Source organism: Lampris incognitus, chromosome 10, assembly GCF_029633865.1.
Source record: "Lampris incognitus isolate fLamInc1 chromosome 10, fLamInc1.hap2, whole genome shotgun sequence".
NCBI lineage: Eukaryota > Metazoa > Chordata > Actinopteri > Lampriformes > Lampridae > Lampris > Lampris incognitus.
Genome location: NC_079220.1, coordinates 20,998,891 through 21,026,571, shown reverse-complemented (window position 1 = coordinate 21,026,571; position 27,681 = coordinate 20,998,891). Strand labels below are relative to the sequence as shown.

General features: G+C 45.1%; 1 protein-coding gene across 1 annotated transcript; it reads right to left on the bottom strand.

Moving 5' to 3' along the window:
• Nucleotides 1-579: 579 nt before the first annotated feature.
• Nucleotides 580-25,274, bottom strand: LOC130119383 (GTPase IMAP family member 9-like). The gene is made up of 2 exons (XM_056287859.1): nt 25,193-25,274; nt 580-1,436 (listed from the first exon to the last, which is right to left on the bottom strand). The coding sequence occupies exons 1-2, from the start codon at nt 25,215-25,217 to the stop codon at nt 580-582; spliced, it is 882 nt and encodes a 293-aa protein (XP_056143834.1). The 5' UTR covers nt 25,218-25,274.
• Between the last annotated feature and the right edge of the window lie 2,407 nt (nt 25,275-27,681).

Below are 27,681 nucleotides of genomic sequence, written 5' to 3'. Positions count from 1 at the left end.
GTCCAGTATAAATGAGGATATTTAGTTCAAAACCTGGTTCAAGGATACTACAAGGACAGTCTTTAACTTGGAGCCTTGCTGGATCTTGGTCTTTGTAGCTGAAGTTAGCGCTGGAGTCCTCTGCGCTGGTACGGCTGAGTCGTGTGAAACAGGAAGCACCAGAACCTCGTAGAGCCCCTCACGTCGTCTCTCGATGGTCACCACCTCCACAGCAGGATGGCTTCAGACTCAACACCAACGGACGTCACCAGCAATCTTCACCACTGCCGTATTTTTTTTTAAGTAAAAATAAGCCACTCTGTTGCCAATTTAAAAAAAAATGTTTTAGCTACGCCCCACTCCTGGTACCAAAATTATGTAGCCCATGGAATTAGATACCACACAGGACACAATTACTTGATCAGGGTACGAACCCTGATCAAATCTATAGGCCACGTTGTCCTTCTTAATATCTCTGTAACTGTGTGGACATCAAAGCAGATGTGCTGCGCCAAGGTAAATTGTGCCCCCCCCCCCAAAAAAAAGTTTTTGGAAAAATTTGTTAGCATCAGCCGCTACTGATTGGCAACACTGAAAATGTTACTGTAAAACACATCTTCCCACATTTACAGCAACAGTTCCTGCAAGTATTAGACCTCCCAGTATCGCAACAATGTAATCATCAAATTTTCTGGAATCATCATTTTCAGCTATTTTCCTTGCTGTTTGAATTGAGATTGTTGGATTTTCCTTCATTAGGTTTTGCATCTCCTCTTTTATATCTTTCTCAGCCTTCAGGAACATCTCATTGGTGTAATGACTTCCTCCATTTCGCCGCACCATATTTTTGATCTTCTGCAGCAGCTCGAAAACCTGAGATGAATCCCTGTTCCTGTTGTCAAAGACATGGAATCCCCCATGGCACTGCCTGACAAAGTCTTTAAGAGCTTTATTTTCACCGATCAGTTGATGTATGGAAACTTGTTCAGCTTTCAGGTCATCACCATGAGTGAACAGAACCATAGTGTAACGTTCTGCCTCTTCTCCAAAGAACTTCTTGATGAGTTTAACTGTTTCCTGTTCCTCTGGTGTGAATCTGCCTACCTGGAGAACAACCAGGAACACATGAGGACCAGGAGCCGACAGAGTGAAGCATTTAGCAATCTCATAAAGCGTCTTCTTGTTTGCGTCAGATGCATAAGGCATTTCGACTGTCTCTTTTGATGGATCCCCATCAGGTGTTTTGGTGGCAAACAGACCAGGAGTATCAACAATGGCCAGGGACTGCCCATTGAACTCTACAGTTTCCCTTTGACAGTTCATTGTAAATGAGGAAAAGGACATCCCAGAAGGAAATTTTTCTTTCCCCAGGATGGTGTTCCCTGTGGTACTCTTCCCATCTCCGGTCTTCCCAACAAGCACAATCCGCAGCTGTTCTTCCTCGAATTGTGGTCTCTCTGTTGGAGAATTTCAAAAAGAACATTAATGTTTCGGTACAGGGTGTTTATATCTTGATATACTTGCCTAAAGACTTGGCTAATTATTTAGACCTTTTTTAAACAATTAACAAACAAGCTTACACCTTACGTCCAATTGAATATCGCCACCTTCTTAAAATAATGGCCTAAGTCATCTTTTCAAGTTTTTCAAAAAACAGAATAAACTGACAAATTTTGTTTCAGTTTCAGTTTATTCTGTTTTTTTAAAAACTTGAAAATATGACTTAGGCCATTATTTTAAGAAGGTGACGATATGGTAGTATACCCATGACATGATTGGCCAGCAAGAATGTCAGTACTTTGATTTGCATATCCAATAGCTCAAATGTTTAATATAAAGGAAATAAAGAAGCTTAGGAAATCTTAATCCTGTAGCAATCGCTTGAGAAATCTTTTTCCTAACATTTAAGAAGCAGTTATGATTACAAATATGAGCGTGATACTTAATTTGATAATGCTAAAACCAAACAACCCCTCCTCTAATCCGCAAGGCCTTGTAAGTTGTTTTATATTTCCTTTTCCCATACCTTCCCTTTCCTCTAAGTCTTAAACTCACATGTACAAGAAGTACCAATTTTGATCTACAGATATCAAAGGTGCCTCTAAAGCTGTCAACACATCGGTCAAAAACCCCAACCACACCAGGGCATCAATGTTTCCTTCTGTTTTGAAGCCAGCAGGTATTCCAGCCTTCATGGGGCTACAAAATGATGTCAAAAAAGGCATTTCTGTATAGACTGCCATTTTAATCTAAGGAATGAGATAAGCTATGAAACTTTGTCATTACAATATTTCTGATATCTCTTCAGCATGTAAAACTAAAATAAAAAGATTTTATTCGTTAAAAGCAAACAGTCATCTGTTGCCTAGAAATACCCTACATTTTTAAATCAATTTTAACCTTGCACAAAATAACAATGTGAATTTCATGACAAAAGTCCCTGAAATATGCGCGTGTAAATCAGCGGTACTGTATGAGCATGTTTGTGTTCATTTGTCTACATGTTTCTCCTCTTAAACAGTTAACATCATCGACCAGCATTTTGTAAACAGTGCCTGAATTAGCCCAGGCTAAAACTAGAAGAGTGCACTCGGTAGAGAGCAGATTTCTCTCTGCCAGGCATACGTATCTCCCCTTCTCCGGTGTTTGGACTTGGCACCAAACCTTTTTTCGCCTACCAGGGGAAGGGAAGTACACGCACACATGGACAGAAAAAAAAATGGTTTTCCTAAGACTTTTGCACAGCGCCCAAGTCAATTGATGGGAAATATGGAAAAAAATAAAATTGTTAATATGCACGCACTCAAGATTTAAAAAAAAAATCTACCTAATAAAAATATTTTCCCTTTTAGTCCATCAGGATGTTAGGCTGTTAGGATGTGCAGCTTCCTAGATGGACCACGCATAAAAGCGACCAAGTCTGACATGATAAGACAGAGATCAGGCTATCATCTTTTCAAAGCCCTTATTAAAAGTCTTCAAGTGTTGTTAACCATCATGGTTTTCATGATATAATATTATAACGATCACTGATAAATAGGCTGGCTAGCCCTTGGCTAACGGGTCGGACCTTTTAGTCGACTGGTTAACGTTCTCGCCCGCAGTGCGGAATACATGAGTTCGAGTCCCCAGCTGTGATGGTCCAGTAGTTTTGCACTCAGGCCCAAAGTGGAAGCAGAACTGGAGCACCTGCAACAACTAGGCATTATCTCCCCAGTGCAGTCCAGTGAGTGTACCACCCCCATTGTACTGATCATGAAGAAAAAGGGGGGTGTACACATCTGCGGGGATTTTAAGGTAACTGTCAACCCCGCCCTCTGTGCTGAAAATTATCCTATTCCCCGGATAGAAGATCTGCTTGCTTCCCTAGAGGGGGGGCAGTGTTTCAGCAAACTGAATCTCTCCCATGCTTACCTGCAGGTGCCGGTCCAGGATGCGTCTCGCAGTTACCTTACCATCACCACACATAAAGGAATGTTCCACTACAACCAGCTGCCATTTGGAATAACGTCAGCACCATCAATCTTCCAAAGAGTAATGGACCTAGTTCTTCAGGGGCTTCCCAATGTGCACTGTTTTCTGGACGACACAAATCCCCAGAAAAACTCAGGGCTATTGCCGAGGCCCCTGCCCAAATGAATGTAAGCCAACTCTGCTCCTTTCTAGGGCTGATAAATTATTATGGCAGATTCGTCCCAAACATGGCAACAACACTGGGGCACAGTGGGAATGGTCCCCAGAGCATGAAAAAGCATTCTGCCCGACGAAAGAACAGCTCCTCTCTGAGAGAGTGTTAACTCATTATGACCCCCAACTGCAGATCATACTGGCATGTGATGCCTTGCCATGCAGAGTGGGCATGGTGATTTCTCATGTGATGCCTGGTGGTCAAGAGAGGCCCATAGCATTCGCCTCCAGAACCTTGAGCAAGGCTGAGCAAAATTATGCTCAAATTGAATGGGAGGCCTTGGGGATCATATGCGTATGCAATTTTTTGCATATCTCTATGGGTGCCATTTCACCCTTCTCATGGACCACCCGGCCACTGATGACAATATTGAGCCCCAGTAAAGCCATCCCATCTATGGCAGCTGTGAGGCTGCAGCAATGGGCCCTTGTATTGGCAGCGCACAAATATACTATCTAATACAGGAGTGCAGCTGAACATGGAAATATGGATGACCTCTCACGCCTGCCACTGCAGTTGGATCACAAGGAAAAAACAGGTTCTGTGGATACCGTGCTGTTACACCACCTGGCTCCCTACCTGTGTGCAGCACAGATATTCGCAAAGAAACAAGGTATGACCTGGTGCTCTCTCATTTGATGGACATGGTCTTGTCAGGGCAGTTTCCAGTAGTCAAGGAACAGGACGATGCACTAATGCCCTACTGCTCAAGGAGAGAGGAGCTCACCATGGTTCTAGGGTGCCTTCTGTGGGGCAACCGGGTTATTATACCCCCAAAGTTGAGACCACAACTGCTGAAAGAGCTGGATGCGGGCACCCGGGAGTGGTTAAAATGAAAGCTGTTGCTTGCAGCTACTTCTAGTGACCGGGGGTTGACACTCAGATTGAACTGCAGGCCAAAGTGTGCCATTCGTGCCAGCGCAACCAGAAGTCTCCCGCCCTCTCCCCGCTGCACTCGTGGCCATGGTCGGGCATGCCGTGGCAGAGGGTACATGTGGATTTTGCTGGGCTGGTGGAGGGGGATATGTTGCTAGTGGTGGTTGATGCTCACTCGAAGTGGCCAGAAGTGGAACTGATTGATTCCACCACAAGCTCAAAGACTGTTCAGGCTCTAAGGGGGTTGTTCAGCTGTCGTGGCCTGCCTGAGGTTTTGGTGAGCGAAAATGGTCCGCAGTTCACCTCGAGTGATTTTGCAGATTTTCTCAAAGCGAATGGGGTGAAACACGTGCACTCTGCACCCTTTCACCAAGCCACAAACGGATTGGGGGAACGTTTTGTGCAGATATTTAAGCAGTCGTTGAAAGCTTCCAGGGGGCAGACCACGATGTGACATCGACTGGATTCGTTCCTGCTCATCTACAGAAATGCTCTCCATGCCACAACGAATGAGTCTCTGGCCATGCTCTTCCTTCGCCGTCGGCTCCGCTCCCGCTTCGACCTCCTCAAGCCAAGTGTGGCAGCCGTGGTGGGTCAGGCACAGTTGGGCCGGGAGGGTCGCAGGGCCCCGTTCGCCAAGGACAAAGACTTTGCACCTGGAGACTCTGTTCTGGTGCATGATTATAGATGGGGGGGAGGAGAAGTGGATGCCGGGTGTGGTGGTGTCTCAGGCGGGGCCAGTGTCGTACATGGTAGATGTGGGGTCAGGGCTACACTGGAAACGCCACACAGACCAGATGAGAACCTGCGACCCGGAAATGCTCACGTCTGGAGAGTCACCACAACCCGCCTCATTGGAGCAAACAGCTACTGTCCCCATGAAAGACCCAGTGCCAATTCCCCCAGCCGGTAGGCAGGATTCCCCCCCGAAAAGTTACGCAGTCCCACAAACGGAGCCAGTAAACTCATGGCCAACAGAAGTATCTGTTGAGGCTGATGCTCCCCCAGGAACTGTTCCCTCAGAGACTGTTAGGAGGTAACCTACATGGGAAATAAAACCCCCAGACCGTCTCAATCTGTAATGGACTTTGGATTAAAGGGGCACTCGCCACACTAGGTTAGTTAGTGAGTGGGTCAGTTTACTACAGCTCACCCAGGTTGTGTAACATGTTCAGGTCCTGTTTTTATCTATTTTAAAGTATTCCGTGTTGTTCTGCAGGGATATTCGGGTGTTATCCAGGAGATATAAATAGGCATCCAGGTTTTTCGGGGAAGCTAAATAAGTGGGGAGGAGATGTGATGTATTTTGTGTTTGTCGGCTCTGGACACTTCCCTAGGGTGCCGTTAGAGGGTGCCAGTGCCAGGAAACAGCTGCTGTGCATTACTGTTTCCAGTCTGGTTTTGTTGATTTCTTCTCTGGAATAAAGTCTGACCGCAGCACGGTGAAAGTCCGCTTCACTCCTGTTATTTTATTACGTATTTCGTGTTTAATACAGAGTAAGTCATTCTTTTTTTAAATCAACGTCCCTGTAAATGGACAGGGATGCATTGTACAGCGCAGGAAAGCCAGCAACAGCTGCAATCAGTTTCTCCTCCATATCGGTATGGGAACTAAAAAGCTAACATAGGAACGCAAGTTTAAGAAAACATTTCACAGTGAGCGACGGCCAATCATGGCAGATGTGTTCCTCTTCAGCTTTATGCAAATTACTTTAGGCAACTTTATGCAAACGAGCAGCGACAGTCTGTCACTGCTCATTTGCCAATTGACATCCCCACTGAGATGAGAGCATCTGTGGGCTTAGTATGCTCTTACTATAGATGTTTTGCTAAAGACTTTGCCCAGCATGCAGCTCCTCTGCGGCACCGAACATGCAAAGACACACCTTTGAAATGGACAACTGAATGCAATGCAACCTTTGAGTATCTGAAGGGATGCTCTCATCTGCTCCAGTTGTCACTATGCGTGACTTCAACTTCCCCTTTAAAGTGTACACAGACGCCTCTTAGAAGCTGTGTGGGCTGTATTGGCTCAGGACAGAGATGGACTAGAGAGAGTGGTGGTGTATGTCAGTCAATCGCTCACTTCTGCTGAAAGACGCTTATCCATAATTTGATAGAGAACTGTGGGCCACTGTGTGGGCTGTACATCAATTCAGACACTACCTTGGAGCAGCTGCTTTCACTGTTATGACATATCATAAACCCCTATTGGGCCTCTGCAGTATGTCAATTGACAAGGTTCCTACAGGAAAAAGAGCTTGATGGATACTAGAACTGAACCCTTTCAACTGGGTCATACAGCACAAAGATGGACAACAACATACGAATGCTGATGCAATCTCACGGCAACCTAAGGACACTCAGCTTAGTGCAGTCACAGACTCCTCATAGGGAGCAACCACCCAGGTGAATGCCATAGGCTTCGACAGTGAGTCAGGTGTTCCACAGACAGACACTGTAGTGTAACGTGCATGGATAAGTAGACACGTTGGTCCTTGACTAACGGGTCGGACCCTTTAGTCGACTGGCTAACGTTGTCGCTTGTGGAGTGGGAAACACGGGTTTGCATCCCGGCTGTGGCGACGGTCTCCCAGACTGCCCCCCGAATTCGCTACAGTATTATCTCAGTCACCGCAGCCAACCCGCAAGCCTCTGATCTCACCACAGGGGGGCAGCATGTGCAAATGGACAGTGAGTCGAATGACTTGTTTTTCATGCATGCACTTTCACAGGATTGGAGCCCTATGAGAGAAATGCAGTAGGCTGATCCATAAAGGACAGTGATGGATTGGATTGAGAGGGGGGCCGCCTGACCTCCTCGGGAGAAGATGAGAGGTAACTCCCAGTGGCTCCAGAAGTCATGGACTGAGTATCCTCGTCTCTCTATTGTAATTGGTCTGCTCTGCCACACAGGGAATTCCTTCCCCACAGGGGATACCCAGTGTGAAGTGGTTGTGCCTTCCTCAGTTGTCCCTGATGTGCTGCAGCACCTGCATGGAGGTCCTGATTCAGCACATTTTGCAGCAGAATGAGTATGGGAATGAGCGAGGCAGACCTGTTACCGACCCTTTATGTTCAATGATATTTGCTAGTGGTGTGAGCACTATGTCCCCTGTCAAAACCGCAGGGCCTCTGTGCCTAAGCATCGAGCACCAATGGGGGGGGGGGGGTCTCGAGTAACTCAGCCATTCCAGAGAGTGGCAACTCACATTCTTGAACTGCCAGTGACTTCTAAGGGAAACAGATATGTGTTAGTTGTGGAATACTATTTCACCAAGTTTGTAAACCTGTATGCTCTTCCTAACCAAACAGCCCAATCAGTAGCACAGTGTTTGTTCGAAGATTATGTGCGAGTTCACGACATTCCAGAATTGATTCACAGTGATCAGGGCCGGCAGTTTGAGGACGAGATTGTTCAGAGACTGTGTCGACTCTTAGGGATTAAGAAAACGTGCACCACACTTTATAATCCCAAATCAGATGGAATGGTTGAATGCTTTGATCGGACTCCCATTGACCAGCTAGCCAAATTGCTGCTTGCTTGTGGAGGTGAATGGGATGAACATCTAAAACAGTTGGCCTTCGCCTACAACACATCTGTTCATGCCTGCACTGGCTGCACTCCTTACCACTTGACACATGGACGGGAAGCTTGTGTCGCAGTGGTTGTTTTAGTGCCACCTCAGTTGATGCGTTTAGATTTACCTTTTTCTCATGCTGACTTTGTGACCTCTCTGGCAGGTAGGCGAGAGACTGCTTTTGGCAGTGCCAGGCAACGTGGTGCTGACACCTGTGAGAAACAAAAGCTGTGCTATGATGGAATGGTCCGTCACTGGCCAAATGCAGAGAGGGAACTTGTATAATCCTAGTGAGGGCTGTATGAAATAATCCTACTGCAAAATCCTATTGAGAGATGTATGAAACTTGCCCCACACTGGAAGGGACCCTACAGGGTCCTGGCTGTGCTGGAATCTCAGGGGAAACCTGAACTCGCATATCATAGTGGCATTCTTTTGAGCTCTAGCGTACAGGGGCAGATTGTCCATTACGACAGACTGAAACCCTACTCAGTTGGATTTATGCCTGCTGGTCCTCCGAGCCTCCCTACTTCTTCACATAATCCCTCACTGATGGATGAGGGTTTGCTGTACGGGGACTGTGGAGACCCTCGCTCTGAGTGGCAAAGGGACTGTTCATATTACGGACCCCTGTGAGACACTACAGACAGTGTCTCAGACTGTGAGACAATCAGATCATTTCAAGGACTTTGTCACTTATCATTACTGATGTGTTGGTGAGTTGGTATGATTAATGTGTTCTCATGCAATAAAAAAAATGTCGATGTTCTCTCACTTTTAAGTGTATGTCCACGTGCAATGGTGTGTCAGCTATATCTCGTGCGTTTGCTGGGGCATACTTTATTTGACTGTGCAGTTATATGAGGGGGACATGCATAACATTTTTACCATTTGCCTGTTTGTGCTGTTTTGGCATGTTCAACAAGGAAGATCTGGCAAGCGACACTCTACTTTGGTCTCCCAAACGTGGAAAGACGTGTGTTGGAAGGCCTGCAAGTAATTACACTAATCAACTTGTTGACAACACAGGATGTCCATCTGAGGATCTTCCAACTGCTATTCAGGATAGAGACGGGTGGCGTGAGAGGGTCAGAGCCATCTGAGGATACTCGACCTGATGATGATTGGCATGTTGCTAATGTGGCCACCATGTTTGTTTGTGGCACTTATACTGTTTATACCGGTATTTAGAAACGAGGACTTTTTTTTTTGAAGGAGGGGAGGCATGTAAGCCATTTTATTGAGTTACCACTAAGTGTAATGCTCGGAGGGAAGATCAGTCACACAGTTTATATGATCAGGGGCTCTTAGGGTGAGGGGTATAAACAGAAGTGGTGTATTTGTTATGGGGGGGGGGGCAATGTAAAATGTGTATGGGAGAGCAATAAAACATGCCACCCTGGTTCAGTCTTCAGAAAGTCCGTGTTATTATTTTCCCACTTTAATAAGTATAGGTACGCTCAATTTGGTGCCGAAACCCGGGACTTGGACTATTGAACTTCGAAGTTGGAAGCTAACGAGATAGCTAAGGATAACAGCGGGAATGGGGGGGGGCAATTGGAACGGATGAAAAGGAAGCGGAGGACAATCCGCGCCGCTACAACAAAGCTGCTGACTCATATGGAGGAAGAGGTGAGAGAGGGACAGCCGGACTGTGATCTCCTGCGTGAAATGCTTTCACTATTGTCAACAAAGGAAGAACAATTGATTGACTTGGACGGAGGCATTGAGAGGGAAACGCCGACAGAAGATCTAGAAGCAGAAATTGCAACGACTCAGGACTACCAGGACCGTATTATCACATGGAAAATTCACGGGAGACTGAGTGGGCGGGTGAGTGATGCAAGTTTAAATTCAGTCAGATCATCAACAGACTGTTAAACTACCCAAGCTAGTGATAGAAAAATATGGTGGAGAAATAAGCCAGTGGCAAGAATTCTGGTCCCAATATGAAACAGCTATTCATAACAATGACACGCTGTGCAAGAAGGAAACGTTTACTTACCTGAGATCCTATTTGACTGGAGCAGCCAGAGCCGTTGCAGGACTAACTATGAGTGATAGTAATTATGATGCTGAAATAGAGATACTTCAGAACTGTTTTGGAAGAAAAGACATTGTAGTCAGTGCGCACATGTCCAAATTTATTGAACCTCAGTCCCGTGAGGAGGTCCTCAGATATAGCAGGGCTCAGGCACCTGTATGACGAATGTGAAATACAGATACGCAGTCTAGAATCCTTAGGGGTACACAGCGACGCATATGGCTGCCTGCTCTGCCCAGTACTACTGCAGCTCTTACCAGAGGATATTGCCTTAAACTACACTCGGGGTCAGACTCCGGCAGTGAATGGAAAGTACAAGAGCTTATTAAATTCCTGCAAAGGGAAGTGCAAAGCAGAGAAAGAGCACATCAACTCACCAGACCACACAATGCTCAGAAGGACATCCCGCCAAGTATCCAAAGGAGTTGAAACAAGTGCGACTGGACTTGGTATATATGTTAAGCTCACGCACCAGAACCCGACTCGTGTGGCGAAACCCAAGGCAGACAGACACAGGATGACAGTTCAAAATCCAAAAGGTGGTTTTATTGGGGGAGGGGAATAAAAAGGAAGGGAGATAACAAATACTGCCACTAAATAATAAATGGAATAGAGTGGGGGGGATGTATGGTGCAAAAACGTTCTGTTAATGGGATGTGTGAATAAACTATATGTGGTGTCCAGTGGTTTGTGTATATAACTATGTGTGAGTGTTTTTAGCCTATGTGTCGTGCGGTATGTAAATGACAAGGAGGTGTAGAATAATGTGCGTGCACCTGGCAAGCAAGTCCAGTCCGTGATCCAAAAGGGGTTGTCCGAGGAAGTCCGGGTCCGAGATCCAGGAAGTCAAGTCCGAAAGGAGGGGTCCAGGTAGAGAGACACGGGGGGAGATCGCTGGAGAGGTCCGGGGGAAAAACGTGAAGGTCGCTGGGGACGAAGGAGACGCGGGGAGCCGTGGAAGTCGCGGAGGGAGAGTCTTGGGAGGAAAAAGAGAGACACGAATATTAGACACTGGGGAATAAACGGAATTGCAAGAGGGCTAGGAACGCTGGAGGGCTTGTCAGAGCTTTACCGTAGGGTTCAGTACATCGAAGCACGGAGTGGTGCTCTGGGAGACTTCTTGTAGAGGGCTGCCTGATTGCCGCACGTGTGCCTGATGGATGACGGCAAACACCTGGTGCAGTGCAGCGCTCGTCTCCTCAGAGCGCGAGCCGAGCGCTTGGATGTTTCCGGCACGTCCGATGGGGGAGTGGCTTGAACGTGCCAGGGAGGCAGCTCGGGGCGGTGTAACCACAACAATATATCCGTGAACGGATATATACCGGATATATACCAAGTCCAGTCGCACTTGATTCAAGTCCTTTGGATAACCATGACCTGGATGAATGAGAACATTCACAGACATCCCGCCAAGTAACCAATCATTCACCAAGCCGGCATCCTTCAGCGGAAACAGACCAAAAAAATGGAGTGTGCCCTCTGCAGCTGCACCGCACACAGCGAGTAGTGTTCCTCAGACATGTGTATATTGCGATAGTGCTAGCCATAAACCAGAAAATTGTCCAGAAAATTCAGTGGCTGCTTGCAAAGAGAAATTGAGAAAACTAGGCAGATGTTACATGTGCCTAGGTCCAAGACACATAACCAAATTCTGTAGACTCAAGAACGTTACATGTGCTTTGTGTTGTCGCAGGCATCACTAGTCAGTCTATGATCAAATTGAAACAAAGCCAGACACTAGCAGTAATGTAACAGACAGTGCCAGTGCAGACCGTGGCAGCATAGACAAAGGCAGTACAGGCACTTTGGTAGGCTCTGTGTCCAGCACATTTAAAATGGAAGCTGATGTAGAAAACACCGTATTGCTCCAGACAGTCAAGGCAGGGATAGAGGGCCCAGCAGGTAGAAAAATAGTGTGATGTCTACTAGATGGAGGCAGCCAGAGAAGCTTCATTCATGAGGCTGTGGTTAAGGCAGTAAGACACCAGTAGTTAGGCAAGAGACACTGCATCTACCAGCCTTTGGATCTACTAAGCCTGTAAAGGCACAGCGCAACATAGTGAGAGTATCACTTGAGAATGTGTGGAGCACACAACCAAAAGTTGAGACTGAGGCAGTAGAAACCCCTCAAGTTAGCAGCGCTGTGATAAAGTTCCCTGGGTGAGCCATCCAAGAAGAGCTTCAGAAGAAGGGCCTGCAGCTTGCTGACTCCCCTCTAGAGGACAGTCATGACACAGAATTGTCAGTACTGATAGGATCAGATTATTACTGGCAGCTAGTCTCAGGCAAGGTAGAGATAATAACAGAAACACTAGTAGCCATAGAAAGCGGCTTTGGGTGGGCTTTACAGGGGCCAGTCTCATCATCCAGTGTAACAGATGCCACTTGCCTCCACATTAGTCTAAGTGAGGAAACCCAAATCTCAAAACAGCTGCACGCCTTCTGGGAAATGGAGTCCCTGGACATTGCCAATGAACAAACAGAGCGCCCAGAGGACGCTGAGGCTCTTCAGAACTTTGAACAGACTACAACATTCAAAAATGGACGCTATCAAGTGGAATTACCATGGCGACACAACAGACCGGCTCTTCCAGACAACTTTCGAGTTGCAAAAAGACGATTTGAAGGCCTCAAGAGGAAACTGAAAATGGATGCAACCTTATACACGAGGTACAACGATGTCTTAGACTCTATGACATCGTTGTACCTCTTTTTACTACCTCACACTTCCTGGTTGGGGAAAGACTAACTTCCCTACCACCCAAGACTATGACTCCCCTATCTCAGGCAACCAACGCCAATAGGGAGGACATGGGCCGGAGATGGAAATACCTGCAGAGACTCTTAACCAGCTTTTGGAACAGATGGAAGAAGGACTACTTGATGGACTTGAAATCAGCTCACAAGTGTGAGACCTGTGCCCACTGTGCTGAAAGTGGGGGATGTTGTCCTGATTGGAGAGGACAACCTGCCCAGGCAGACCTGGAAAATGGGGAGGATCACAGGGCTGTTTCCAGGGAGAGATGGAGTTGTACATTCCTGCACTGTCCGTACCACTGCCGGCAGTTCGTTGAGGAGAACTGTTCAGCTGATATATCCTTTAGAGATCACTTGACCCCAAACGTTGACTGAGTAGTAATGAACAGTTGTTCATCAGGCGGGAATGTTGAGAAATTTTTATTTGAATAAATACACAAATATGTTAATTCATGTTTAAGTAAAATGGGCATGAAAATACATTGTTGCAGTTGGAATGCTTGTTTACAATAGTTGCAGTTGTGATGTTGACCGAGGGCGACATAAGAGCTGCAGTAATGCTAATATTTCAGTATTGCCACAGATTTATTTTATTCTGAAAAGTCTCAGTTTAAGTTAGACATATGCTTTATTTTGAAGAAAAAAAATACCGGAAGTGACATTGTGGTTTTGTTCGGCTAGTTTGACGTTTTTTTGTGTGTGTACTCACTGCTAGATTTGTAAGACAGGTCCACCTTTTTTCCACACCTCCTGTAATTTACCGCAGCATTACAGAAATTAAACGTTTAGTTTGAAGGTACAACCGATCTCCTCATTATTGAGACGCTCCAACTAATCAACACTCAGTGCTCGGTTACATAAGTACGACGAATAATAATATGTAACTGCTTTTCACAGCACACACATAATTACTTGCACATTATTTTATCATTCTATTTGATCCTAGAGAGCTTTAATCATTCACAAGCAATTTAAACGATTTGATTTACTCCAATTCCAACCGCTAATCCAAAGCTTCTTTTAATTAATTGCTCCCATCAGTACCACATTTGATGCTGCTTTCAGTACCACATTATTTGATTTTGCATCAGTTCTGACATCTGTCATTCAAATTGTCCTTTCCGGGCCTCCAATATCAGTTCAGATTCAGATTCAGACAACTTTATTTATCCAAGAAGGGCAGTTCAGTTTTACAGTTTACCCAGACCATACACAAACTCAGAGAAGCGGCAATCAGCAGTCTGCCAGAGACAATAGACAGATCAGTACATGGGCAAGAGATGCACACTGTCACCCTTGTCTGGCATTGCATGCAGACTAAAACAAGGACCAGGCGAAGGATAAAAATTCACCTAAGTTAAAAAAAGAACAAATAAATGAAGCATCCTAAGATGCATTTTCTGTTACATTCCAATACAACATTCAGTGACCGTACAGGCCCACAAGCCATTTGAAAAACAAACAAGGTATATGTTACAATAAAGGTGATTTTTGTTAATCAAACAACCAAAATAAAACAAAAGGACATAGTGTGATCAACTCAAAGATCAAAAGGCACTCACTGTAAATTGCATTTCTCGAACGCTTTAGGAATACATACATAAAAAACATACTTTGTTGCTTCCTCTATCAGGTGTTCTATCACATCTCCTGCTATATTTGCCATTTCTAGCCCTGCTACTTTCCTTACCTCCTCTGTTGTTTTATTCCTCACTACAGAACGTACCCCTGAGCCAATCAGTATAACAAGTTTCACTACCAAAGCTTCAATATAGGGTTTTTTTTCCTCAGCCGTTTTTCTTGCTTCTTCCTTTGACACTGTTGGATTTTCTTTCTTTAGGATTTGCATCTCCTCTTCTATAGCTTTCTCAGCCCACATGAACATGTCGTTTGTGTAATGTCTTCCTGCATTTCTCTTTACCATGCTGGTGATCTTGTCCAGTAGATCGGGGACTTGAGATGAATCCTTGTTCCTGTTGTCAAAGACATGGTAACCCCCATGGCACTGCCTGACAAAATCTCTAAGAGCTTCATTATCACCGATCAGTTTGTCTATGGAAACTTTTTCAGCTTTCAGGTCATCACCGTGGGTGAACAGAACCATAGTGTAAGAGTCTGCCTCTTTCCCAAAGAACATCTTGATGAGTTTCACAATTTCCTGTTCCTCTGGTGTGAATCTGCCCACCTGGAGAACAACCAGGAAAACACGGGGACCAGGAGCAGAGAAGGTAATGCACCTAGCAATCTCTCTAAGTATATTCTTGTTTGTTTCAGACAAACCTGGTATTTTGTCTAATATTTTTTTCGGCTCGGGGACATGGGACTGGCGGAGAATCCGGGAACCTCCCTGGGCCAGGCGGGTTCTCCAGAATGGGTTCTGGGCTGGAGACGGCTCGGCACCACTCCTCAATCGGCGGATTACCGGGTGGTAGGCAGGATGGCGGCTAGCAGATTCAGTGCCAGCAAACCGGGAGGCAGGCTGCTGGTTATCCAACCGAACAATCCCTCGCTGGAGGTCATTCAGACACCGGGCTTGGCCTACATCGTCTACGGTACGCCGACCCCTCTGCAGGGTCCACACCAGTCGGGGTGGGCGTCACTGACACAGGTGGTGCTGTCTGGGTAGGCAGCAGCTGCTGGAAAGCGGTGGTGATGAGGTCGGTGATGGCGGCCATTATCTGCTGCTGTTGCGCCTGGGCCTGCTGCAGCTGGGAGTGATCCACTGTCCACTGCTGAAGCATGGGGCGGATCTCTTCCAAAACAACGGAGATGGAGCGGACGCTCGCCTTCAGCGACTGCAGCTCGGTGTGCTCTCCGCCCAGAGCTGCACCATGGGCGGTAATGGCGACGCGCAACTGCTCTAACTCTGCTGGGTCCCAGTCTGGTCGAGTCTTGCTGTAAGGCCGTGTGTTTGGACACAATCGCAGAGAGGAGGCAGAGGCAGTTGGTAAGTACTAAGTCGCTTTACTGGACTTCGGCAAACACAAATAACCAAAAAACCACTGCCAAACAGGCAGGCAAAGATGCAAACAAGAATAAACATAAAATACTAAACACAGGAAATACTCTCGCACACAGAGGAGGCAGACGAGAGTTCAGGAGACACGGGCTTCTGCAGACTGACGCCAAGCTTCTCCGAGACGCGACGACCTATGTCTGCAAAGCACCCAGTCAAATAGTCCCCAGCACAGGTGCACCTAATCAAAGGCCAATCAAGGGCAGGTGTCACTCCTACTGGCCGACAGGGAGATGTTGCACCTGTTGGCTGCTGATCCTCTGGCCAGTGATCGTGCCAGTTGAGGGGTGGAAAGAACACTTTGAGGAGCTCCTGAACCCGACTAACACGTCCTCAGTGGAGGAGGTAGAGTCTGAAGACTCAGGGGAAGCCCCATCCATATCTCTGGCAGAGGTCTCTGAGGTAGTTAAAAAGCTCCGCGGTGGCAAGGCGCCGGGTGTGGATGAGATTTGCTCTGAGATGCTGAAGGCTCTGGACAATGTTGGGCTGTCTTGGTTGACACGCCTCTTCAGTGTCGCGTGGAGGTCGAGGACAGTACCTGTGGAGTGACAGACTGGGGTGGTGGTTCCCATATTCAAAAAGGGGGGCCGAAGGGTGTGCTCCAATTATCGGGGCATCACATTGCTCACCCTCCCTGGGAAAGTCTACTCTAGGGAAAAGATGTTTGCTGCCATTATACTTTTGCTTTCCTCTAATATCTTCTCAGTGTTGAATATTTGCTGTAATAACAGAAATTTTCCTTTAAACTAGGCCTCGCCATCACGGTGCCCGCGGGCACCAGGTAACCCCCGGGGAGCTTATGAGGCGCCCTCAGTGGATGCCAGTGATTGCCGCAGAGTACTAAATCACACATCATAAATAAATAATGAAAAAATTGAGTTTTCGTGTTTTAATACTTGTTTAAGAGTAGAACAGAACAACTTTTAAGATTTTCTATAACATTTGGGATTTCATTTAATAACGTAATAATTTAAAAATCATTGCCGGGTCAAAGTTTAGCCACCGCCGCCTCGACTCCTCTTCGCATTCGAACAGTGGATTGCCCGTCTATAGTTAGCCAAACACTGATACGATGATCGGGTAATTCTACTAATGTAGTCTAATAATAGTGATTGATAATTTATGTCGGAGAAGAAGAAAAAAGAAGACGTACCACTTTCTGGAGGAATGGGAAGAAGAGTTCTTCTTTACTAAAGTGAATGAAAGAAGTGTGTGTCTGATTTGTGTGGCTGCTGTAGCTTTAGCTAAGAGACACAATGTGGAGAGACATTTTTCTACATGCCGCAAGACTTTTAACACGAGCTACCCACCAGGCAGCACATTAAGAAGAGAAAAGGCTGGTGAGCTCAAGGCAGCTTTGGGCAAACGGCAGTCATTTTTCACAAAGCCCTTGAAACAGTCAAAAGCTGCAACCGAAGCGTCATTTAGGGTTGCACATCGTAAAGTTTTAAAATAATAACTCAAATACCAAGAAGCTGCGTTTTGGAATCTTTAGTGAAATGTGAATAACGACAACGGTATATCTGCTGGTGTATCCGCTAGCCATGGCATACTAACACACCTCCCTTACTCTCCTACTTCCGGGGCTTAACACTTAACTTAGAGCGCCCCCTTGTGACCAGAATAAACATCACAAAACCAACACCAGAAACATTACTAAACATGTTACATTACAACCCTCGTGGACATTACAACCCTCCTTTCCTTAAGGTGAATTTTACTAGGGCAGGCAGTGGTGTGCGTGAACCATAAGGAAATCTGGAAACCATGCATTTGGTGATGAGGACTTCTGTTTCAGTCTCTGCTAAGTTATTTCATCGATGATAGTCACTGTTGCCCCTGTATCAAGCATCACTTTTATATTGCAATCACTACCCTTTATCGTTGCATGTGGGAGACTTGCTTTTGATTGGGAGACTGTGTACAGATACTCCTGAGTAAATTATGTGCCTGCGTTGCTTATTTCTTGAGATGTGATGCCACTGTTTCCACTGGTGTATACATGATGCCCTTCATGTCGACCTCTGATGCCCCCTTGTGGCCGCTTAGAGCGACAGCATTTTGCGAAATGTCCTTGCTTTCCACACGCGCTGCATGTTTTCCCCCGTGCCGGGGACGGCATTTCATCACGGTGGGGATGGATACCAGAGCAGTTGTAGCATCTTTTCTTTACAGCTCCCCTCCCCACATCTACTGCCAGAACATCTCCCCTTAGATTACTTTGAGCTGCACGTTGTTGTGTTTGTTCCATTCCCGATGCTTGAATTTCTGCAAATGCCACGGTTCTACCGAGGGAGAGGAGTTCGGTCAACGTAATCTCTGATTTCTGTAGCGCGTGACGCCGCAGTTAATTACATGTGCCCATTTGAATGATCATAGGGTAACCGGTTATTTTCTTGCCCGGTGCGGGATTCGATATGGCGTGTACTGCACCACAAGGCGACATCACTAACCGCTCGGCTAAAGGGTCAGACCCGTTAGCTAGGGGCTAACGTGTCTAATTAGTAGTTTACAATAGTTTTGATCAGGAAAGTCGCAAGTTGCTGCTAGTTGCCGCAGCCTGGTGTGATAGGGGTCGAGTGTTTCCCCTGCTAGTTGCTTGGCTTGTCTGAATTTGTAGGTCTCGTAGACCAGTGCTTCTCAACCGGGGGTCCGCGGACCCCTAGTGGTCAGTGGTGTAATTGCAAGGGGTCCGTGAAAATAAAACATCTTTAAAAAAAGATCCTATGACATTTATAGAAATAGGATTATTTTACTCAAATGTGACTGAGACCTTTATCTACCTAAACTATGAAGGGTAACATGACTTTTTCTCTAATTACATCTGTTTCACAAGTGTAATTTATTGTATTTTAATAAGAGATCTCGCTCCCGTTTGCATTGTTAAAAGTTACTGCATACAAATTCTGTTGTTACATATATCTGAAAGTTACTGAATACATATTCTGTTTTGTTAACTATATCTAAGTTACAACTGAAAGCTCTTATTTTTGCCCCAAAGAGTGAATAAATGCTATAATGCAATTTAAAATGCAGTTTCTACTGTTTCTATCAAATTGCAACCCCCCTCCCCCAAGATCAGGTGGAGGGGTCCTCAGAGTAGATCAAAAATACGCAGGGGGTCCAGGACCCCAAAAAGGTTGAGAACCACTGTCGTAGACTATGTTGATTTTAGGGGAGAAGTACTCACTCAGTTTGTCTTTTGCTCGTTTATAGTCCTTTGCTTCCCCGGTGTCAGTGAGGGTATCAAAGATGTCCTGTACGCCTTCCCCTGCATAATGTAGAAGCATCGCACGCTTTCGAAGTTTTCAAAGCGTTGTAGCCACTTCTTCCAACGGACAGCTGAGTTCTGTTCGTCACTTATATTTAAGACAGGGAACGACGGCAATGCAGCAGCCGTGTTAGTGGGGGAAAAAAATCGAATCCTCATCGCCAGTGTAAAGTTTTAAAATGATACCTCAAATACCAAGAAGCTGCGTTTTGGAATCTTTAGTGAAACGTGAATAACGACAAAGGTATAGCTGCTGGTGTATCCGCTAGCCATGGCATACTAACACACCGGTGGAGGCTAGTTCCCGTCGATGCAGAGAACGGAAATGGAGTAGAGAACGGCCAACTGAGCATGCGCGAAATGCCTCTCCTATGCCCCCACACGCCCCGCGTAGCATCCAGGCGCTAGGATTCTAGGAAGACCCACCCCTACTCTGCGTCTGATTAGCTAACTTTAACCCTAACCCCGCCCTAACCCTAACCTACCCAAACAACGGAGGTAACGAGTACTTGCGCATGCTCAGTTGACCGTTCTCTGCATCGATGGGAACTAGCCTCTACCCTAACACACCTCCCTTACTTTCCTACTTCCGGGCTTAACATTTAAATTAGAGCGCCCTCTAGCGCGCCCCCTTGTGACCAAATTAAACATCAAAAACCAACACCAGAAACATTGCTAAACATGTTGCACTACAACCCTCACGGACATTACACTCATTACCTAGCTAAAAACAAAAAGCCGTTTTCGCATGGCGAGGGTGTGAAAGGGTAATGTCCGTAGTAGCAAACACCTTGTTCAAAGTTCAGAAACGGCAAAGATATCATCTCTGCTCTCTCGGATGTCCAGCTGAGTGCAAACACTATTGCCAGAAGAGTGTCAGCGATGTCCACGATCTTAACTGAACAGCTTAACCGGGACCTGAGTGGTTCAGTATCGAGTGTGACGAGTCTGTGGACAACAGCAGCATGGCGCAGCTGATGGTGTTCCTTAGAATGGTGTTCAGTGATTTCACCGTAAAAGAGGAATTGCTGACATTACTGCCCCTGAAGGCAACAACAAAGGCTGTTGACACCTACGAAGCCATGAAGCGGTATTTCACCGAAAAAAATATCCCGCTGGAAAAGTTGGTGTCGGTGACGACAGACGGACCCCCGCGATGACCGGCCGTCATTCGGGTTTCATTGCGCGCTGCAGACGTGACCCTGATTTTCCACGCTTTTTGATTTACCACTGCATCATCCATCAGCAGGCGATATGTGCCAAAGTGATGGGTTTTGACCACGTCATGACTCCGGTCGTGAAGATTGTGAACAGCATCGGCTCCAAAGCCACACAACATAGGGCATTCAAAATCCTTTTAGAAGGAGCTGTCAGCTGAATACGGTGACCTCCTGCTGCACACGGAGATTCAATGGCTCCGCAGGGGTAGAGTTTTACAACGTTTTTTGTCACTTCTGGGTGAAATAAAAGAGTCCATGGAGTCCAGAGGGGAGGACACTACTTTGCTTCAGGACACTGGGTGGATGCTCGACCTTGCCTTTCTAACAGACGTCACAGGGAAACTCAATCATTTGAACTGTGAATTGCAAGGCAAAGGCAAGAAAGTCTCTGACATGATCAGTGCTGTGAATGCATTCAGAGCCGAGTTGAACATTTTCTCTGTGCACTTGCAAAGTAAGAAATTCCTGCACTTTCCCTCACTGCAGTCAATACTAAATGACAATGCTCCTGCATCTGGGGCCTTGGAGAGGGCTGCAGAAAAGTACTCCCAACTCATAGCTAGGCTTGGGCAAGAGTTTGAAGAAAGATTTGATGACTTTGATAAGCTGAAGCCATGTGTGTCATTTATTTCAAATCCTTTCATGCAGGTTGACATGACATGCATTTCTGAGCAACTAGGTGAAGCATTTAACTTGAATGCTGGTGAGGTAGAAATGGAAATTCTCACGTTGCAAAACGACATTCATCTCAAAGCTGACCAGGGGTCCCCACACTTTTGGTGCCTTGTGGACTAACAAAAATACAAAGGTGTGCACACAGCAGCCTTAAAAGTTGCCTGTCTTTTTTGGTTCCACCTATATTTGTGAGTCAGCCTTCTCTGATATAAATTTCATTAAGAACAAAAACAGGACTTGCTTAACTGATATACACCTTGAAGAGCGGTTTGAAAAATACCTCTATGGCCTGGAGAGTTTCAAACTAGTGACAGACCACAAGCCGTTGGTCCCACTAATGAACAGCAAGGACTTAGACAATGTTCCATTGCGGTGCCAGAGACTTCTTATGCAGCTCATGAGGTTTAAACCCATAGCTGAGTATGCACCTGGAAAGACACTGGTTGTGGCAGACACACTATCAAAGAGCCCTGTGTGCCACATGGAGAACGAGAGGGACACATACTCAGATGTGGAGTGCTACATCGCACCTGTCATTGAGAACATGCCTGCTACTCCACAGAAGCTGGCCAGCATCAGAGCAGCCACAGCAGCGGATGAGACGCTACAGACAGTGATCAGACACATCAGGTCAGGGTGGCCTGAACACATGAGTACAGTCCCAGGTAACATAAGAGAGTATTTTCCAATGAAAAGTGAACTTTCAGAGTATAAGGGAATGGTTACTTGGGGATGTCGAATAGTGTTACCTGAGACATTGAGGACAGACATTCTTGATAGGATTCATGATGGACATGAGGGCCTCACAAAATGTCAGGAGATGGCAAATGCCTCTGTCCGGTGGCCGGGCATTTCCTCACAGATAAAACACAAGGTCTCGTCATGTCAGTTTTGCTGTGAGTCAAGAAGAGCAAAGAAAAAGGAACCATTGATCTCTACTCTGCTCCCTGACAGGCCATGGAAGCGTATACTTCTGGACCTGTGTGAGTACAACAAACAGAACTGTTTAATTATCTCAGACTACTTCTCTAGATACACAGAGATTCTACACATGACAACAACAACCAGTGCTCAAGTCGCTCTGAAGCTAAAAGCAACATGTGCCCGGTACGGCATATCGGATGTGGCCGTGAGTGACAATGGGCCACAGTTCTCAAGCGCCAAGTTTCAAGATCTGGCCCGTGAGCTCGATTTTAAACATATCACCTCGAGCCCGCACAACGCACAAGGAAATGGTCACGCTGAAAGGGCCATGCAGATTGCAAAGAGAATCCTGAAACAGAAGGACCCTCTCATTGCACTCATGTGCTACAGGTCGACTCCGTGCAGCACCACGGGAGCCAGCCCAGCTGAGCTCCTAATGGGCCGGAAGATCAAGACGATGCTTCCTACCCTCGAGAGAAACCTGCAACCTAGATGGCCTAATTTGCAACGGATCAAGCAGAAGGACAAGGCCGAAAAGAAGAAGCAAGCCTTCTATTATAACCAACATCACGGGGTGAGATCCCTAACTCCACTGCAGCCAGGTGGTCATGTTCTCACCAAGCTGGACCACCAGAAATCCTGGACAACTCCTGCAGTAGTGACCAGTGAGAGTGTCACACCATGCTCTTACCTCATCGAGACACAGCAGGGTGGAACGTTCCGGCATAACCGTCGCCATCTCCAGGCGATGCCTGCTCCAGAGTCAGCTGGGAGCATAGCGCCTGTTTCACCTGTTTGCAAGGACTGCCTTACACAGTTGGATAGGGGACTGGTCCACAGACCCCCAGTGTCAGCATACATGCTGGTACAGAGAAACTGTCACAGACCAGGTCTGGACGGGTCATTAAACCAGCTGTTAGACTGGACTTGCGAGTGACTGTGTTCTCACATCTCATGGCCTTTTGGGGGATATACATTTATGAAAATAGGGGGGAAGAAAAGGGTGAAAAAAAAGTTCCAGATGGTAAACTATATAACTAAGGAGTTATTTGGAAATGTCAAAAGAGTTCCAGAGTGTAATAGAATGTGAAATGTTAAACTGAATGTTGAAGCGTTATTGTTGCTGTCAGTGTGGTAAGAGTTTTATTGATGCTACAGAGGAATAGCACCGTTTACATAATGTTTAAAATAATGTTATATCTGTTTACTTTAAAAGGTGAAAGAAAAACTAAAAGGGGGAGATGTCAAAGTATTACAGTTAATACGGTAATGTGCACGACAGTGACGGAAACGTTGAGATGCGGCTGTACATGAAAGGGGTTTTACGACAGTAGACTATGCGTGAAGATCATGTTGCATACATGTGAGCTGACCTGTTAGACGAATAAAGTAGACACTTATAACCTGCTTCGTTTGGCTGGACATATTGTTATTTGCAGAGCTTTTTATTAGCTTGTAGCGTGAGCTACACACACAGCGCCAACAGCATGATACACACAGTGCGCACGAACCGGAACTCTAGAGTAGAAGAAGAGGTGGTATACTGTAGAGCAGTGCAACAGTGCCATCTATTGGCGATGTCTATTGGAAAAGTACTACATTCAACAGGACGTTCCGTGATTTATTACATTATGTGACTGCAAATGAGCTGTAATTGTCCAAGGACATTGGAATTTGAATTTGAACAACTTTATCTTGTATATATGTTGTGAGTAAAAAGGGCAAATTTATTGTTGTGCCTATGAGATTACCAGAAAAAAACGGATTCCTCATATATATATATATATATATATATATATATATATATATATATATATATATATATATATATATATATATATATATATATTTTAATGTGACAGCTATTGAGGTGCAATTGTTCAAGGATATTGGGATTTGAACAGCTTTAACTTGATATATATGTTGTGTGTGTAAAAGGCAAATGTATTGTTGTCCCTATATAAGATTACCAGAAAACCAAAATTATTTTAAATGCAGAAAAGCATACTGGATTTTTTTATAAAGCTTAATGTAAATTTTGAAAAAATATTAAGCAAAAAAGTTGGTAATGCTGACATTATTGATATGTTGAGTGAGACTGTTGAGATTATTAGTAATAATTAAATTGTCATGTTTAAATGTCTGTCTATTCACTGATTACTATTAATAAAAACACAAATAATCTTACATGGTCATAAATTTAAAGGTAAATTAAGACATATTTTATTCAAGAAAATTATTTCAAATGAGTAGCCCTCCATATAATTTCCCTCAGTCTCAAAAAGGTTGGAGACCCCTTTAAACTCTTCACCCATTAGGCATTGGAGGTAGGAGGCTATGACACTGGCCTGACCCGCCTTAGATAAAAAAAAAATGTATACGTGCTTTTAAATTTGAACACACACACACACAAATATATATATTTATATATACCATTTTAGATAATTTATCATTTTTTGAGAGAGAGAGAGGGATGAGAGAGAGTAACAGAGACACAGAGAGAGTAATATGTTTTTAGCAATTGTACATTGCTACGTCATGCCAATAAAGCTATTTGAATTGAACTGAATTGAACGCCAGACAGCGACAGAGAGAGAGAGAGAGAGAGAGAGAGAGAGAGAGAGAGAGAGAGAGAGAGAGAGAGAGAGAGAGAGAGAGAGAGAGAGAGAGAGAGAGAGAGAGAGAGAGAGAGAGAATCGCAGAACCAAGTCTACGTGTTACTTGGGGTAAATTGCCGTGCATTGTTGCTCGATGCCTTTGCATTGTGCATAGCTGGTCTGTTTCAATGAGGGGAAACTCGAAATGAGGTGCACGTGTTCGCGCGTGTGTGAAGGCCGCGTGCGTGTCCGCTCGGTTCCACGTCTTTACACTGGGAATCAACCAGTGTCCGTCATCAATGTGCACTGCCCTGTCTGCCGTGACCGCGACGACTTAACATGTAATGTCGCATGTTCCTGAGGTCTGTCGTCTCTCATCTCTTGGTGTTTGGCGGTAGAGATCCCGTTAAAACAGCAACACGCTGACATACCGTGCAACGCAGTCAAGCTCAAAACCCACGTCTTGTAACGGTCATCGCTGATAAGCGACGACTGCAAAGTTACATTTATCATTATAATATTTATTATAATATTTCCTCTGAATAATAAATTAAATATACTTACGATGGGGGCGATATCTGCTGGCCATGTTTGTTGTCGTAAAGGGAGGCGACCTCTTTCCTTGCAGATCCCGTCAGTGGAAAAGTTCTGAAGTTAAGTTTCATTTTCCCGATAGCCGCCCTCGGGACCCCTCTAGCCCCCTCCCCCACTTACCTAACCAAATAAGGACACTCGTGAACTTGACTGACAACTTTGCAGGCTATTTAATTATAATACTATGTACTTCCACTCAACACATATGCATGATTTAAAATATCTAACAAACACATTTAACTAACGTTTAACTGTTGCTATTGTCGATTGAAAAGTATCCATCAGTAACACATATGAACTCTCATCTTCCAGAATATTTCTACAGTAGAGGTGAACATGTTGGGCTTTGCCTCTCTGCAGTTTAAAGATGATTAAAAAAATATATATATATATATATATATATATATATATGCTATAGGCGGTAAGGATCCATGTATTTATTCTCGTAAACACGAATTTAGATCGATATAACCGGACACTATGTTGATACAGAATGCATTTACCAACTCATGTCAACAAGAGCCAGAAATGTGAACGTCTCTCTTATCTATTTTGTCCAGGATTGATGCTGCCTTATCTTCGTGCATGCATTGTCCCTCTGCATGTTAACGACAACCAACTTTGGCTCACATGCTTGTCTGTAATATGCAGTGCAAACGTATTGCCTTGTTGCTTATTTATCAATATGGTAATAATTCCTGGTTCTCAGTTTTACTGGAGGCCTAAAACCAAAATAAAATACAAAAATGTATACTGAATCGGTGAATTCACTATTGGTATGTCACGTACAGGCTCAACTTATTTGTACTGTGTGCATTTCATCCTCCATGCTGATCATTTGTCATGTCAATATCAACAGCAAGTTCTTCCAAAAAAACCTACATCAGTGTCTAGTACACCCCAGTAAGGTGACACACCTGTTGAAGGAAAATCTGTTTCTATACAATTTCAATAACTGGCCGAAATTAGACTACAAAAGCCAATTTTGTATTAAACACATTCATTTCATTTTTCATTTTCCTTTATTTACCCAGGTTATTCCCATTGAGATTAAAACCTCTTTTACAAGAGACCTGGCCAAGAATGGCAGCAGCACACCAGTTTCAGCACACACTCACATTAAGACAACAGAATACCTCAAAGTGCAAAATAGCATAAAAATGAAGGGAAAAGATACAAACCTGTTATCAATTGAAACATTTACAATTTCCAATAGACTCAGATTCCATAGACTTAACCACACCTTTACATTCGTATAGAGTAATCGAGTCCTGGAGTTTAAGTCTATTCTGCCGGCTATTCCAGGCAAATGGTGCAGAAAACATAAAGGCCTTCTTGCCCAGCTCAGTCTGAACTTTAGGAACAGTCATTTGCAAGGTGTCCTGAGACCGTAACCCATAAGTGCCATGTTTTATGGACAGAAAGATAGATAAATAACAGGGGAGGGTACCCAGAATGGCCTTATAGATAAAAACATACCAGTGACTAAGTCGCCATATTGATACAGCAGAGCAATTGGCTTTGGAGTAAAGGACACAGTGATGACTCAGGGCTCTACAGTTTGTAACAAACTGTAATGCTCCATGATGCACAGTGCCAACACATGGACGCAATGGGCTGATGCGTTCATGTACGGTAAGTCACGATAGTCAAGAACAGGCAATCATGTTGCTTCAACTAGTCTTCACCTGACATCGAGAGAAAAACAAGACTTGTTCCTAAAATAAAAACCTAACTTCAATTTCAACTTTTTCACCAAACTCTGTATATGGGGCTTGAAAGAGAGGTGGTCATCAATTAAAAATCCCAAGTAATGAACGAAGTAGCATAATTTCAAACAGAATAAAAAATATGTCAAATCAAAAATCAAAACAAATAAACAAAAAACATTTTTATGGTGTGTCTTCAAAATCTATTACATGTATATAATTGTGTTTCTCTCTCCTGCTATAATTTCCAGATTATTTGGCTCCTCTGAAAACTGAACAAGGTCAATATGCCAACCAAAAAATACCCACACAAGCAAACGTTCGACATAAACCAGCATATTTTGCTTTCTTGGGCAGAAAGAAACGGCCACGTCCCAAGCAGGATGGGAATGGGGGAACTCCAGAGGGTGGGGTTGGGTGAAAAGAACAGAACAACCTGGAGGCAAACACCCTGAAGACAGCTGAGATGGTCTTGGACTTCAGGAGTACCCCATCCACCCCCCCCCCCCCCGCCAACCCGGGTACCGCCATCGCTCAGGACCTAAACTTCAGCCTCCATCATCTAGTCCATCCTAACCTCCTCCATCACCATCTGGTATGCTGCTGCCACAGGAACCAGGGCAGGCTGCAGCACACCATTCGCTCAGCAGAAAAGGTGATCAGCTGCTGCCTCCAATCTCTCCAGGACCTGCACAACTCCAGCACCTTAAAGTGGACAGGGAAGATCACTGCCAACCCCTCCCACACTGG